A 15,868-nucleotide genomic window follows, 5' to 3' on the forward strand; every position below is an offset into this window, starting at 1 on the left:
GTCAGGGCCTGGTTTGGATCTTTTCCATGTGTAGCAACTAAAACAGTGCCTGGTACTCCGGAGCACAACCAGTTTCACTGAGCAGTAAACCTAGGTACCACGTAGTCTTCTAGCCTGTCCTGGCATCTGACATCGTGTAACAGCTCACTAAATACTTGTGGACAGATTAGCAAGCATAAAAACTAGATTAGCAACCCTATAAACTTGACTAACATTTTAAAAAATGTAACTGGGGATTGAACCCCAGGGTTTTTGCATGGAGCTGCATCTCCAGCCCTTAAAAATTAAAAAAAAAAAAAAAATTTTTTTTTTATTTTGAGGCAGTGTCTTCCTAAATTGTTTAAACTGCCCACGCTGAGCTCAGACTTTGTATCTTCCTGCCTCATCCTCCTAGCCTGTTAGGATTCTGCCTGCCACCATGCAATCATGACTGAACTAATAATTTGAGGTCTGGGGCTGGGGATTTAGCTCAGCGGCATAAGCACCTGCCTTGCAAGCAGGCAGTCATGAGTTCAATCCACGGTACCAATAAAAAGGAAAAAGACAAAAAAAAAAAAAAAAAAGAATTTGAGGTCTGTTCCAACTGTGAAGCTCTATCCACATGTGAATAAACTGATCATCTCTGTAGGGGTAAAGACTAGGTATCAGGCCAGAGATACAGCTCAGCGGCACAGTCCGTGCCTAGTAAGTGCCAGGTTGTGAGTTCGATTCCCGGTACCAAGGGGAAAAAAAAAAAACAAAAAACAAAAAAACTAGGTCTCTTGACTAGCCAAAGTAGAACACACCTGTAACCCCAGCACTTGGAAGGCTGAGACAGGAGGATAGCTGTGAGCTCAAGACCAGCCTGGGCTACAAGATCAGCCTGACCTGCATAGCAAAACCCTATCTCAAAAAAAAAGACTTGGTCTCAAAATATTATCTCAATAAATCTCCAATTTGCCAAAAACTGCCAAGGAGGCTTCCACCATTGCACCAGGCACAAAGCCTGACCAACATCCTGTCTTCTTTGCCTGAAGACGGCCTGACGGTCATCTCTGTGTCGGTGCTAGGGTTCGACCCAAAGGAAGAAACTGCTAAGGCCTCTTTCGCTCTTGTGGATGTCTGGGTGAAACCTCGACCCCAGGCCCCACCTATGCCGCAGGGGTCAGCCCAGGCCCTCCCACTTCGGCCCCTGCCTGTAGCGGAGCTCGGATCCTGGCCCCTCCAAGGGCTCAGAGCCTCACGCCACGCCCTCAGCGGCGGCCTCCCCGCCAGCCTCTTCCCTGGCTTTCTCTCTGGCCGTCCTCAGGATCTGCTCCTTGGCTTTCGCTCTTGGCATCCTCAGAATCTGCTGTCCCTCGGCCGGAGAGAAGGATCGTTAATGCGAAGCCCATCGCTTCAGTCCCTGGTTCAAGCCTTGGAAGCTCTCCCTGATCTAACGACAAAATCCCAGAGCCTTGCTTCACAGCCCAGCAGGCTGCGCCGGGGTCCCGACCCCGACCCGACCCCTCGATCCTCAACTTTTTTTCCGCTCCGCCTCCTGGGCCTTTGCTTTCCTGGGGCAGGGACTTAGTTCCGTTCCCCTGCCTAAGCGTTGTTTGTCCTAGTTCTTGGTTTAAAACAAATGTTATCAAGTCGAGAAAGATGCTCAATGTAAAGATCTCTCATCATAAAATTACACATTTAAAAATTCGCGGAGGCTGGGAGAGGTGGCGCACGTCTGCAATCCCAGCACTTGGGAGGCTGAGACAGGAGGATAGCTATGAGTTCGAAGGCAGTCTGAGCTACATAGTGAGTGCAAGGCCAGCCTGGATTGCACTGCCTCAGCTCCCGACCCCGCGTCCCCAGGGAGGCCACCACCCGGGCCCCCCACCCCCACCCCCACCCCCACCCCCGCGCGCCGCAAGTACCCGGGCCTTCCCGCTCCACCTGCGGCCACGCCTGCACGCCCAGGCTCCTGCCCCGCCCCGCCTTCTTCTGAAGCTTCAGCCTTGCGACTCTCCGCTCCTATATTCGGGGTCAAAGCCGGTTGGACGCTCGCTGGTAGGACCACCACTCCAGCCAGCAGGCACCGCGCTGTCAGCCTGCGTGGCCTCTAGGGGTCCTTCAGGCGTTCTGTCGGGCAGCCCTGCTAAGGGGCCTCGCGCGGTTGCCTAGCAAGCGTGGGGCCGCAGAAGAAAGCGGAAAAGGAGTGGGTGTGTTCTGGGCTGCCTGTGGCTGTGGTCAGGGCCGAGGTCTGTAGGGTGTGGATTGGTTCCCTGAGGCAGTCCTGGGTGAGGAGCTGAGAAGTCGGGGGTCTCTGGTGCTTAGTGTGGTGCATGGAGACGATGGTGTCTCTAGGAAGAGGGGAGCCGGTTGTAGCAGGTGTGGTCAGAAAACTGGTGACAGGTTAGGTGTGATGAAAAAGTTTTCTTGCCGGCCGTGGTGGCGCACGCCTGAAATGCTAGCACTTGGGAGGCTGAGTCAGGAGGATCGCCACAATTTCGAAGCCAGTTTGAGCTACATAGTTAAAGGCCAGCCTAAACTGCATAGTGAGACCGTCTTAAAGCGAAGCTTAGCAAAGCAAAGCGTGATGGCATTCTAAAAATTCAAAATAACCTTTGAAGATCCAAGCAGAAATAGAGGAAGTGAACTGTTGGGCTTGGTGGCGCACGCCTGTCATTCCAGCCCTCCAGAGGCTGAAACGGTTCCCCTTGAGTTGGAGGCCAGCCTGGTCTCCATAGTGATTCAAGATCAGCCTGAACTATGTAACGAGACCCTGTGTCAAGAAACAGCAATAACAAAATACTCTTGAACAGAAAGAAAAATAAGCTTAGTTCTCAGAACAGATTACAACATTTAATGAACACCATTCTAGATGAATTTTTGGATAGTTGTGTACATTAACACATCTTTTGAAAATAAAAGATTGGTGATGCCATATATGCTGTTTTGTGACCTGTTTGTATATACTGTACTACTTAAGCTTGTTTTGATATTTGAGTTGCTGCCAGGGAAGTATTTTTAGAAACCTTGCCATGGCTGGCACTACCCAAGTATTATGCTCAGTTAAGTTTTCTTTGAGTGAAACTGAATCCCTTTTATGGTGTGGCTGGAAGTTTCAAAACTAGGTCCTGACATACTGAAAGCTCTGCCACCTTGGGAACGTTTAAGTGAGCACATTAAGACCAAAGCTCTCAGGCTTGTTGTTTGAGATTTCTGTGGTCATTTGGTCATAATCTAAGAACTCAACCTAAAGTGTGATTCATGTAATTTGGGGATGAACACATAAACTATCTGGTATTTTTAAAAAAAAGATTCTTGTTTAAAAGTGTTTGGGGAGTATGAAGGTGCACATCTGTTATCCCAGCACTCAAGAGGCTGAGGCAGGAGGCTCTCAGGTTCCACAGGTTCAAGGCCAGTCATAGGCTCTGTGGTGAGTTCAAAGCCAAAAGGCTTGGTTTGAATCTGTCAAACAATGGAGCTAACACACCGTGAAGCCCAGAGATAGAAGTAAACATCGGACCCCTAAAATGGCAAATGACCCAGACAAGATTTCCTACTATTTAAGTAGAAAAGGGCAGGGAAAGAGGGTCCGGAGGCAAGGAGAAAACAGGAAAAGGGCCTCGCTGGGGTTTCTGGGGTTTCTTGACTAGAAGTCAAAACTCTGCTAGAGAAATACCCTTGGGAATGGTCTCAAGGACAAGGATAGAGAAAAGATGGCATTGGGACTTACGAGCGATAGAGACAGAGCTAATACACAATGCAGAGACAGCCCAAGGCAATGAAGCTGGAAGCCACAGTGTTGGGCCCTGTGCCTAGACCCCAACCCCCCAAATGGGTGCATGGCAACGGCCCAGAAGAATGAGACAGGCTGCATGGTCTTTAGGGAGGAGTGATATCTTCTGCAGAGTTTGTAACTCTGCTAGCCGGCTGGCTGACTGACAATAGGCAGCCTGTATTGAATCAAAACAAGGAGTTGAGTGCAGGAAACCTGAGTAGGATCTTAGGAGGGGTTCAAGGACCCCTCAGAGCAAGAGATGCTAAGTAAGGGAAACTACCCAGAAAGTCCCCAGGTGGTGTCAGCTGTGGCCTATCTCACCCCGGGGCGTCTCTTCTCAATTCAATCCTGCCCAGACCACGCTGCAGCTCTGCACGTGTACTCAGCTTCAAGGCTCCAACACCACAGCAGCTGTCCCACCCCAGCTGCAGAAGACAGGAAGCCGAGGGGTAAGGGTGACTCTTACCCAGTGTATGCTCACTCCTGCGCACAAACATACACACATCTATCTGTGCTGTAGACCTATAGCACTCTATCACTCCAGGGTCACATTTTATCCGCGCAGCCTTTTGCTTATAAGAAGCTGACCTTCTATGAGGCTCCTCGGAGCCGGCCACCTCATCCCAGAGATCAGGCCCTATCAAGGACAAATGAGTACAAAATAGTTTCACAAAGCCACCAAAATAAGTGCGCTGGTGGATAAGAGACCCAGCCTAGCCAAGGACAGTCCAGGGGAGCAGTTGGGCCAGGGGAAGTTCCTAGTAGGGCCTGCGCTCTGCAGACGGGAAAATACAGAATAGGGACCTCGTTATGTCTTGGAGCTAACCTTGATTGGAAGGAGTTAGAAACAAACTTCACTAGAAATTTCCACTAGGATGCAGGTCAAGGATCGAGTAAAGAAACGGAGAGAAATCAGAGAAGGGACCCGGTGGCCTTGACCTCGCACCAGGAGAGCAGAGAGCAGAGGCAGGATGCAGCAGAAAGGCCATGCGCATGCGCCACAGCGCTTCGCCTCCAGCAGGAGGCGGTGGTGGTGATGGCGCTCACTCTGCGGTGCCCGGAAGTCCATCATGCAGGGCGAGGTCCGGGTGGAGGAAGGGCCCTGACCCCCATGGAAGCAGCCAGGGCCACGGAGCCCTATCTTTCCGGGGGCCCCTTTCCCCAGGGGTGGGAGCAGCTAGCGTCTCCTTTCAAATAAAGTGTCTGCCTGCCCTTCAACTCAGTCCCTTTATTTTTTTGGTACTGGGGATTGAACTCACGACCTTGCGCTTGCCACGCAGGCGCTTATGCCACTGAGCTAAATTCCTGGCGCTCAGTCCCTTTATTTTTTGTCTTTTTGAGACAGGGCTGGTTCTTGAGTCACTTTGTAGCCCAGGCTGGTGTCGAACTTTCAAGGATCCTCCTGCCTTAGGCTCCAAAGCGCAACTCCATCCCCTTAGTTCCCTCTGGGGGCTTGTTTAAGGTCCCAATGAGCTGCAACACAAGTGACAAGTTCCCAGCCAGGCTTTTTGCTAAGATCTGTTTATTGAGGGAGAAATCCTGGTGCTGGAGCAGGAAGCCTAATTTTCCTGCAGCCGCTGGGGATCTGAGTTCTTGGGTTCTTCATGCCAGGTTCAGGTAGTTTCCTCCTAGAAAAGCATCCAGAGAAGACCAGCTGGGGACGGTTGAGGGGCCCGGCTGTGTGTGTGTGGGTGCCAGGCAGCTGTTCTCTGCATGAAGGCTTTGAGAGGGGTAAAGAATGGGGCAGGGATGGGTGCTGAGGGGACCCTGGGTTAGATGAGGCTGGGGGGCCAGGTGGGAGGCGGAGACACAGAGCGGCTGCCCAGGCCAAGGTGAGAATCTGTGGTCCTTGTCAAGGTCCTGGCTCGGCCCCATGTGGGGCCAGAGGGACCTGGGGAGGTGACACAGGCAGGGCACTGAGGCAGCCAGCGGCAGTCCTGGTTATTCCTGCAACCCAGCCTGCTCTTTGCTTTCTGATCTTATAAAAAGCATTTTCTGTGCTGCTTTGGTACCAGGCCTTGGGGAGAAGCCCCTGCCCACTCACTCATTCATTCGCTTTCTCTGCACACCACAGCCAAGCATTTTCTTTTCTTTTTTGTCTTTTTTGAGACAGGGTCTCACTATGCAGTTCGGGCTGGCCTTGAGCTCACTTTGTAGCCCAGGCTGGTCTCGAACTTGCAAAGGTCCTCCCACCTCAGCCTGCCGAGTGTTGTTGGTATTACAGGTGTGAGCCACCACGCCCGGCATAGCCAAGCATTTTCATGAGTTGGTGGTGTGCATCATTGGTTTTTGTTGTCTTGTTTTGTTTTGTGGTACTGTTTTAATTTCATTTTGAGACAAGGTCTTGCTACATCACCAATTTGCCAACACTGGGCTCACTGTAATCCTCCTGCCTCAGCCTCGGCCTCCTGGAATGCTGGGAGCACAGGTGTGAGCCAATACACTTAGCTTTAGGGTTTTTTGTTTTTTGCTTGTTTGTTTGAGACAGCGTCTCACTGCTTAGTTCAGGTTGCCCTTGAACTCATTTTGTAGGCCAGTCTGCCCGATAACTTCCAGCAATCCTCCTGCTTCAGCCTCTCTGGTGCTGGGATGTCAGGCACGTGGCACCAGCCCAGGCTGGAGACAGGATATGGGGTATAGCTTAGCTGGGCTAGGAAAGGAGGCACAGTGGGGTCCTAGAATCTACTCACTAACGCCTCTCAGGCCCCATATGTAGAGGCTGTCCTTGGAGGTGTGGATGACATAGAAGGACAGAGACTCCGTGAAAAGCTCCCTACGGGGCTTCCTTCGCAGCAGCCCAACCTGTGGTCCCCAGGGTGTTCTTTTCCTTCTTTTATTTGGCCCAAGTTTGCTCTCTAAAGCCAGTTCTTCCCTTACCCTTCACTTGTACTTTTTCAGATAAACTTTGTCACTATATTTGCTTGTCTCATCCTCTGAGATGAAACATTAGGAACCTTGCAAGAAGTGAGCACCCCAAAAAGCCTGATAACAAGCTTGTTTGTATGTGTGTGTGTGTGTGTGTGTGTGTGTGTGTGAGTGTGAGAATTGTATCCAGGGTCTCTGCTCTGAGATACAACCCCAATCCCTTAAAAAATTATTCTTTCAAAAAATTTTGAGATAGGAGCTTGCCAAATTGCTAAGTTGCCCAGGCAGAGTTTAGAACTTGCAATTCTCCTGCCTCAGCCTCCTAGAATGTTGGCTCACAGGCCATTGTCGCCACATTGAGGTTGGTCTACATTATTAACCTCTATAAATCCTTGGCATTAGAATTTCCTGCATCACTTTATAAAAGCAACATAAATTTACCAATAGTTGCTGGACATGATGGTGCCCGCTAGTAATCCCAGTACTGGGGAGGCTGAGGCAGGAAGACTGCCGTGTGTTTTGGGCCAGCCTGACTTACATAGTGAGACCCTGACTCAAAAAATTTTTTTCTTCCCCCAAGTTTCATTGGTGCCTTGGTAGAAAGGTAGAAATGTACTCTGCAATACAATTTTGGGGTGATCCCCTATACTTAGTTTTCCACCCATGGGTGGAGCTCATGTTTGCATTTGAAATAAATGCGCAAAATGTACCTTGTCTTACCTAGACTGTCGAGGTCCCAACACAGTACTGGGAAGGAGGCTCCCCTAGGAGAGCTAGAACTAACATTCTCTCTCTCTTTTAAAGCAAACTGAATGAAAAAAATGATAAACAGAAGCTGTTGTGGAGGAGCAGGGAAAGTGAGAAGAATGAAGGTGTGTTAGGACCGCACACCCACTCCCTGTGAAGCTGGGTGCGGCAGTGTCCGCTTGTCATCCCAGCATTCGGGAGGCTGAGGCAGGAGGATCACCATGAGTTTGACAGTTTGGCTGCACAGCCAGATCCGGTCTCATAAACAAACAAACAAACAACCCCAAAACTCACACGGGCCTTGTGACTTGTCTGGAGACTGTGTCAGAAATACTGTCATAAGATTATTATAAATTATGTAACTGCTGTATTTTACCTGTTTGCTCTTGGCTGATGATTCGTCCCAGTCCGGCTGCTGCGCCCCATCCAGCAGGCTCCAGGGCGTCAGTTGTGTTCTCGTGTTGGTCCAGGGACCCTAAATTCAAGAACAGGACCACTACACCTGGCCCTCCATGTGCACTGGGGTCTCCTGTCACTCGTGGGCTTCAGGGATAGCAGCCGAGGGTAAGGCTAAGGATGCTGTCTCCCTGGAAGATGCTACTTTGGAGGTGGGAAACTCTGGACAGGATGACAAAGAGCTGTCAGGCCTAATGGCAAGGTGGGGCGTGGCGGCACAGGCCTGTGATCCCAACATTTGGGAGGCTGAGGCAGGAGGATCACCATGAGTTTGAGACTAGCCCTGATCTACATAGTGAGACCCTGCTTAAACAAACACAAAACTGAAAACCAAAATGGGAAAAACTTCACAAATACTGACTATACCATAGATATGTAGGATTCATTCTGCTATTATCTTGACTTTCACTTGTGCTTGAAAATTTTCATAATAAAACATTTAAAGTCATCAATAGCAATGGGCTCTTAAGTATGTCTGGTTTACTCCTAAAAATATAAAAATAAAAATAAATGACTCTACTTACACATGGTCCATCATATAGTTTAGTTATGTTCAGCCCTTCGTATCTGAAAGAAATGATATTTTTTTTATTTTGATGAAAGAAATGATATTTTGAAATGAGGTTTTTTTTTTTTTGGTATGGAAATTGAACTCAGGACCTTGCGTTTGCCAGCAGGCACTGTGCCTCTGAGCTACATCCCATGATTACTTTTGGTTTACAATTTATCATAAATTATGACTAAATTTTACTTGATAATCTTTGGCTAGGTTTGAGAAGGAAATCTACTAGTCAATTCCTACTTAACAAATATTTGAAAATCTACTATGTGATTATTTGTGAACGATTAAATAAATAAAATATAGTCAGATGAAATAAAACACAAACTCAAAATAACCTATGAAGATTCAAGTAGAAATGGAGAATGTGATCTGCTGGACATGGTGGTTGTATACGCATCATCCCAGCACTCAGGAAGCTGAGGCAGGAGGATCACCATGAGTTGGAGGCCATGTTGGGCTAAAAGATGAGTTCAACACGTAGCAAGATCCTGTCTCAAAACAACAGCAGCAACACGCCAAAAAACCTCCCACCAAAGGAAAGTTGACCAGATGGCTTCACTAGTGAATTCTATCAAATATTTTAAAGGATTCCATTCTTGGCTTTCTCAGACTCTTCCAAATGATGGGAAAGGAGGAACAAGTTTTGTTAGATTTCTGCAAATCTAGCAAAACTTTACCTATGATAGCAAGACATCGTGGGGAGAGACAGAGACAGAGGGAGAAGGAAAATTATGTACCAATATATCCCTTATGAATATAGATGCAAAATTTGAACAAAATACTAGCAAACCAAAAACAAGGTCATATTAAGAGGATCACACACCATGATCATGGGATATGTCCCAGGAATTCAGAGTGGTTTAATCTAAAACAGAACAGTGTAATAGCATCATATTAATAGAATGAAGGAGAAACTCACATGAAAATCTCCATTGCAAAAAAGAAGAAGAAGAAACAAGAAAATCTCAGTTCCCTTTTGAGATTCCCCATTATCTCTCACATTCAGGGCGGGCCATCCTCCCCATCTACGGAGACCACAACTAAAACCCCCAAGACCAAGACTACAGATTATCCACCAAGGTTAGAGATGTCACCCATGCACCTCTGCTACCAGCAGATCAGTATTACCTAAGCAACTGTATTTGTAATCTTATTGATCATAAATTTGACCCACATTGTACTTGCTTCATGATTTTGCTTTGTAAAACTTCAGGAGATAGGCTCATTAGCAACCCATTGGAGTCCCTCCTGTCTCTCAGAAGCTATTCCTAGTGCCGTTCCCCCATCCCTATTCCTCAATAAATTTTCCTACTCTTCAAGAAGAAGGAGCGGAGGAGGAGGAGAAGGAGGAGGAGGAGGATCTCCACCGATGCAAAAATGCAGACACTGTAGTCAAATCCAACACCTTTCGTAACAAAAACTGCCAGAAAAACAAAATTTTGAGGGACCGCCCTCAATGTGATAAAGAAAACTTAAAAAACCTCCATAGCTGGGGCTGGGGATTTAGCTCAGCAGCATAAGTACCTGCCTTGCAAGCAGGCGGTCGTGAGTTCGATCCCCGGTACCGATAAAAATGAAAATGAAAAAATGAAATGAAAAAACCTCCACAGCTAATTGCATACTTGGTGGTGAAAGACAGAAAGACTTCTAAGATCAGGAGCAAGGCAAAGACATCTGCTGTCATTGCGGATATTCGGTTGTACAGGAGATTCTAGACATAGCAATTAGGCAAGAAAAAGAAACAAGACATCTACACCAGCAGGAAGTAAATTATATTCAAAGAGGACATAACCCTGCATAGAGAATGCTAAAGAATTAATATCGAAACTATGACTTCTGGGAGGCTGAGGCAGGTCAATTTTAAATTCAAACCCAGCCTGGGTAACTCAGGAACTCTCTTCTCTCTGTCTCTCTGTCTCTGTCTCAGTCTCTGTCTCTTTCTCTCTCTGTCTTTTTGAGACAGGGTCTCACTATGCAATTCAGGCTGGCCTTTAGTTCACTTTGTAGCCCAGGCGGGTCTTGAACTTGCAATGATCCTCCTGCCTCAGCCTCCCAAGTGCTGGGACTACATGCATATGCCATCATGCCCAGCTTGGGAGACCATCTCTTGAAATAATTAATAAAAGGCCTCAATGTAAAGATCTTGGGTTTAGTCCCCAGTACAACAACAACAAAAAAACCCCAAACCCCCATAATAGCCCCAAATCAGTTTTGTTTCTATATATAAACAACAAATGATATGAAAATACAGTGGAGACCATAATCCTACTTAGAGTAGCATCCAAAAAGAAATCTTTAATTTTTTTCTTTAATAAATTTAACCAGTAGGTTTGTATGTTGAAAACTAAAACACTGTTGAAGGAAATTAAAGACCTGAATAAAAGCTCTGCTCTGAAAAAAAAAAAAAAAAAGCTCTGCTCTGCTCATGGTCTGGAATAATTCGTATTGTTAGAATGACAATACGCCTGCCCTAAGTGGTGCATCTTCTAATTCTAGACTGAGAAGGGAGGCTGAGACAGGAGAATCACAAGTTGAAGGCCAGCCGAGACAACAACCAAAATCAAATAGAGGACTGAGATGTAGCTCAGTGGCAAAGTGCTTGCCGAGCACGTGAGAGACCCTGGTTCAATGTCCAGTAACCACCAAAGGAAAGAAAGAACAGAAAAACAGGGGAAAAGCAAGAGAATGATAGAAAATGCTAAAAGAAAATGACTGTCACTCAAGAATTCTGTATCTTATCCAGCAAAACCATTCTTCAAAAGTAAAGGTGAAACTGAGACATTATCAGATCAAAATGGACCGAATTTACTGGTAGCAGAGCTACAACGTCTTCATGGGCATCTTTTAGGCTGAATCGGAAGGACTGGTACCAGTTCAAGGCCAGCCTGAATTACATAATGAGACCCTGTCTCAGGAAAAAGAAAAAAAAAGGACAAGAACCAGAAACTTGAATTCACATAAAGGGATAAAGAGCCACTAGATATAACTATGTAAGAAAATAAAATTAAAAAAAAAAACAGTATGAAAGCCTTTTCTGTTTATACTTCTCTTGATTTTAAGGACAAACACATAGGTAGTAATTATAAATGTGTGGTGAGTAGCATATGAAGTGTACAGGTTTAACTTACCCAGCAATAACAACTCAGGGGTGGAGAGCAGATACAGACACACACACTTATCTCACATATACAATGTAGAATATACAACAGCTTGGGATACATTTGCAATTAAGTTGTTATTAACCCAAATTAAGTTGGTATAAATTTATACCAAATTAAATTTACTGTATTTCCCTTTTAAAATGTGGTAGCTGAGTGTGGTGGTGAACACCTGCAATCCCAGCACTTGGGAGGCTGAAGCAGGAAGATTGCTGTAAGTCTGAGGCCAGCCTGGGCTACAAAGTAAGTTCAAGGCCAGCCTGAACTGCACAGAAAGACCCTGTCTCAAAATGACAAAGAAAAAAAAAAAAGTAAAAGATAAATTCTTTTTGTTTTGTGAGACAAGGCCTTGGTGTGTAATCTAGGCTGGCCTTGAATTCACAGAGATCCTCCTGCCTCAGCCTCCTGAATGTTGGCATTACAGATGCGTGCCAGCACACCTGGCCAAGTGTGTTGTGGAGACTGATGTCCATTCCAAGCCCAGCCTCGTCCTCCTGCTTCTCATCTAGCTTCTGCCCCCCCGTCCTGTAGGGCCCGAGGGGACTTGGTATGGTGGAGTACTCTGAACACTGCTGCTCTTGCTTCCTGAGTGCCCTTTGCTTGACTGTGTCCTGGCCTGTGTGGTACGGTCACCTCAGTGGCCTTTACTTTCTGCACTACCTGAGGAGAGTTACAGGTCCCTCTGGGGACACAGACTGGGACAGAGGCTCCTGGGGGGGGGCAATAGCAGAGGTGCCTCCGGGGAGAGATCCAACCTCTCCGCAGGCTACCTCCCACAGGTAAGCCAGGGGAGGGGGCACTCACAGGACCCTGGAGCAGAGGTAGCACTCGCCACTGTAGGTCTGCAGGTCACTGGCACAGATGGGCTCGCTGGGCTTGAAGAAGGAGAGGAACCAGCACCTCTTGATATTCCGGTTGCACTCCACCTATGGGACACACGGTGCCTGTTTAGCGGCTCCTCCAGGTCCCTGGCCACTGTTGCCACCAAGAGGAGGGGGCCTCAGTCAGGCTCTGACCCTCAGCGTGGAACCTGATTTGAGGATTTCAAATCCCTGCAAGGGCGACCATGTCTGTGAGGTCTCATGCACACCCTAAAGGCCCCCAGGCCCACAGGGTCCCTGCCCTGGTGTCCAGATGGCCACCCCGGGTCCAGGAGTGATTGTGCAGTGGCACTGGGGAGCTGGGAGGGCAGGAAAGGGACAGAGGAGCAGACACCCAGACTGGGCTGTGCGGGAGGTGGACACGTCCTGGGTCCTGGGGTGTCCTCTGCATGGCCATTATTGGACTCAGCTGAGGCTCAGCTCTGACCTCCCCGTGCTGGATAATGCCTGACCCTCCCAGGAGAGCTGTGTGAGCTCTGGAGGGAAGCAGGTAAGGACAGTGGCCTGTGTCATGCTGTTTCCATGCGTGATCCTGCTGTCCACCTTTGGGAGAAATCTGGGCTGAGGGGACCAGGCTCACCTTCGTGTCCTCCAGGAGCGACCCCGAGGACTTCATGGGCAGCGGGAAGTCTGGAAGACAGGAGCGGGGATCTCAGCCACCCTCCTTGGAGCCACCACTCAGGCCTGGCAGGGAGTGAGCTGGGGAGCTTGTAACCCTTGCCCCTTAGACCTGGAGATCTGGCCCATCTGCTGTGTCAGAAAATAGTAACAACACTTCTTCAGTTTGTTTTTGAGACAGAGCCTCACTAAGCAGTTCTTCTGGCCTCCATCTTGCAGTAATCCTCCTGCCTCAGTGTTGCCTCCTCCAAAGTATTGGGATTACCATGCCTGGCCCTTTTAATAGTTTTAGAAAATGCATTGCAGGTTATAAATTCCATGAAATAGTTACACAGAATGCCTTAAAAGATGCTTGTTTCAGCCGTTGTGGTGGTGCATTCCTGTAATCCTAGCACTAAGGAGGCTGAGACAGGAGGATCATTGCAAGTTCAAGACCAGCCTGGGCTACAAAGTGAGCTGAGGCCAGCCTGACTGCATAGCAAGACCCTGTCGCAAAAAGACCAAAAAAGAAAGATGCTGAGTTTAAGGTTTACATAGTCAATCCTATTGGTTTGCTATGTGTATGTATATATATATGATGCAATCATGTAATAATTACATTGTATCATAATTTTAGGTATGCTATTGTCATCACCTCTTACCAGCTTTGTGAGCTATAATCTACAAATCATAAAATTCACTTTTCATTTTTGTGGCACTGGGGACTGAACCCAGGGTTTCTGCACTGCACTGCATCCCTAACCTTTTTAATTTTTTTTTTGAGACAAATCTAAATTGCTAAGATGCCCGGGATCAGCTAGAATTTGCAATCCTCCTGCCTCAGCCTCCTGGCTTGGATCCTGATATCCATGTCTCCCACCATGGTCATGTCACCCCTGGGCTGAGCCCATTCCCGCCTGTTGCTTGGTATCTGTCAGGGTGGGCACCCACACTCCCCAACCACACAGAAAAGTGGGTGCAGCGTTGTGTCCTGAGGCTTGCGGGGCCCCTAGGCTGTGTTGAGACCAGATCGCACAGGGCAGGGTAGGGGAAAACTGAGTGAGGGCTTCAAAATGTCAGAGAAGAGTGCCCAGCTGTGTCTGCAATCAGCAGCAGTGCGCACAGCCTTGGGGACACAGTAGTCTCGGGACTCAGCTGGTGGGGACACCTGTGGCCAGGCACAGTGACACAGGCCTGTGGTCCTAGCACTTGGGAGGCTGAGGCAGGCGGATTGCTTCAAATTCAAGCCTGGGCTCCATAGTGACTTCAAAGCCAGACCGAACTACACACAGTGTGACCCATCTCAAAACAAAACAAACAACCAACCAAACAATCGAGAAATTGTGTGACTTCATTCTTTCTCCGGAGTTGAGTTTCATGTGTCACATGGGAATCAGGATTCTGGGCCGGGGATGCTGCTCAGTGGCACAGCTCCCACTTGGCAAGTGCAAGGCCCTAGGTTCGAGTCCCAGTACCAAAACAAAAAGGAAGCAGGGTTCAATAAAACTCAAGGGAACTGAAGCCTCTACTTCCTCACGAGCCAATGCTGACAGGCAACGTGGGGCCGCCAGCCCTGTCACTCACCCACGGCAGCGGCGGTCCACGCAGCCACGGCCAGGAGGAGCACGGCGCTGGCGAAGGTCGTCCTCATGGTGCGGGTGAGCTGTGGACATGCGCAGTATTCTGCAGTGAGACATTTCCCACACCACGGGGGGCGCACAATTTCTCCCAGACCCCGAGAGACAAGGGAATGACGGGTAAAGGCTCTGTCCTTTCTCAGTCCTTTCCGATGAGTCGTGTCAGATGGGATTAAGTTGCTGAGTTCGTTTCGCTGTTATAATTGGATGTTTTTTGGGGAAATGACCCTACAGGAAAGTAATCAATATATACTACAAAACACACTGTACCAATCAAAATAAAAATTTAAGCCTGGTGTGGTGGCTCATGCCTGTAATCCCTGCACTCGGGAGGCTGACGCAGGAGGATCGTAGGGAGTTTGAGCCAAGACTGGGCTACGTACGAAGTGAGCTGAAGGCCAGCCCAAACTGCAGAGTAAGACCCTGTCTCAAAAAGCCAAAAAAAAAAAAAAAAAAAAAAAAAAAGCATGCAAAACAATTTAGTGTGCAAAAATTAAGAAAAGAAAAGAAACACTGCCATGACTATCAAGACAGAATTTTAGAAGATGCCATAAAACAAAAAACAAAAAAAAAACCTAAAACTAATACAAAATACTTGCAAGACAAAGAATAAACACCAAGAGTTTCTCAATGAAGTATTTAAGTTTTCATTTATCTCTGAGGTGAAGGGCAGTCACTGGAAAGCTCGGTGACACATGAGTCAACAGACCATAAGGGCTGTATGTGGCGACACAGGCCTGTAATCACAGCACAGGGGTGTGGGTGGGGAGAGGCTGAGGCAGGAGGTTCACTGTCAGTTCAAGGCCAGTTTAGACTATATGGTGAAACCTTGTCTCAAGGAACAAAATAAAAAACCAAAACCAGACCCTTCCCCACAAACATGATAAGAAATGGACCTGGATAAAACACAGATGTGACCCGCAAGCTTTAACCCACTTTGGAGCCACCCTTGGGTGCTAACGTTTAGTAACCACACAGTGACCGACATGAAAACCTTGGCATATTTTCCAACCGCTTGCTTGCATTATCAAAAGAACTACACAACCCGACTGTGGACATTTCTTTCTTTTTTTTTTTTTATTTAAGGAGAAAAAGGAAAAAAAAAAAAACCCAAAAAAACAGAAAAAGGGTACAAGTAATATAAAATTTTAAAAATAAACAGTAAGAAATCACTAGTTAATAGATTACATATTCTCATCTTAGAAATAGTTGTTCAAGTTACAAAA

The 15,868-nt window shown here is 47.5% G+C and overlaps 1 protein-coding gene across 1 annotated transcript; it reads right to left on the minus strand.

The window, feature by feature from the left end:
* Positions 1–5,244: 5,244 nt before the first annotated feature.
* Positions 5,245–14,701, minus strand: Spink8 (serine peptidase inhibitor Kazal type 8 (putative)). The gene is made up of 6 exons (XM_013160114.3): positions 14,590–14,701; positions 12,989–13,038; positions 12,332–12,453; positions 8,332–8,374; positions 7,728–7,826; positions 5,245–5,367 (listed from the first exon to the last, which is right to left on the minus strand). The coding sequence occupies exons 1-6, from the start codon at positions 14,654–14,656 to the stop codon at positions 5,353–5,355; spliced, it is 396 nt and encodes a 131-aa protein (XP_013015568.1). The 5' UTR covers positions 14,657–14,701; the 3' UTR covers positions 5,245–5,352.
* Between the last annotated feature and the right edge of the window lie 1,167 nt (positions 14,702–15,868).

The sequence above is a fragment of the Cavia porcellus genome, unplaced genomic scaffold, assembly GCF_034190915.1.
Source record: "Cavia porcellus strain 051 isolate PalLab524CR breed Dunkin Hartley unplaced genomic scaffold, mCavPor4.1 scaffold_14, whole genome shotgun sequence".
NCBI classification, from domain to species: domain Eukaryota; kingdom Metazoa; phylum Chordata; class Mammalia; order Rodentia; family Caviidae; genus Cavia; species Cavia porcellus.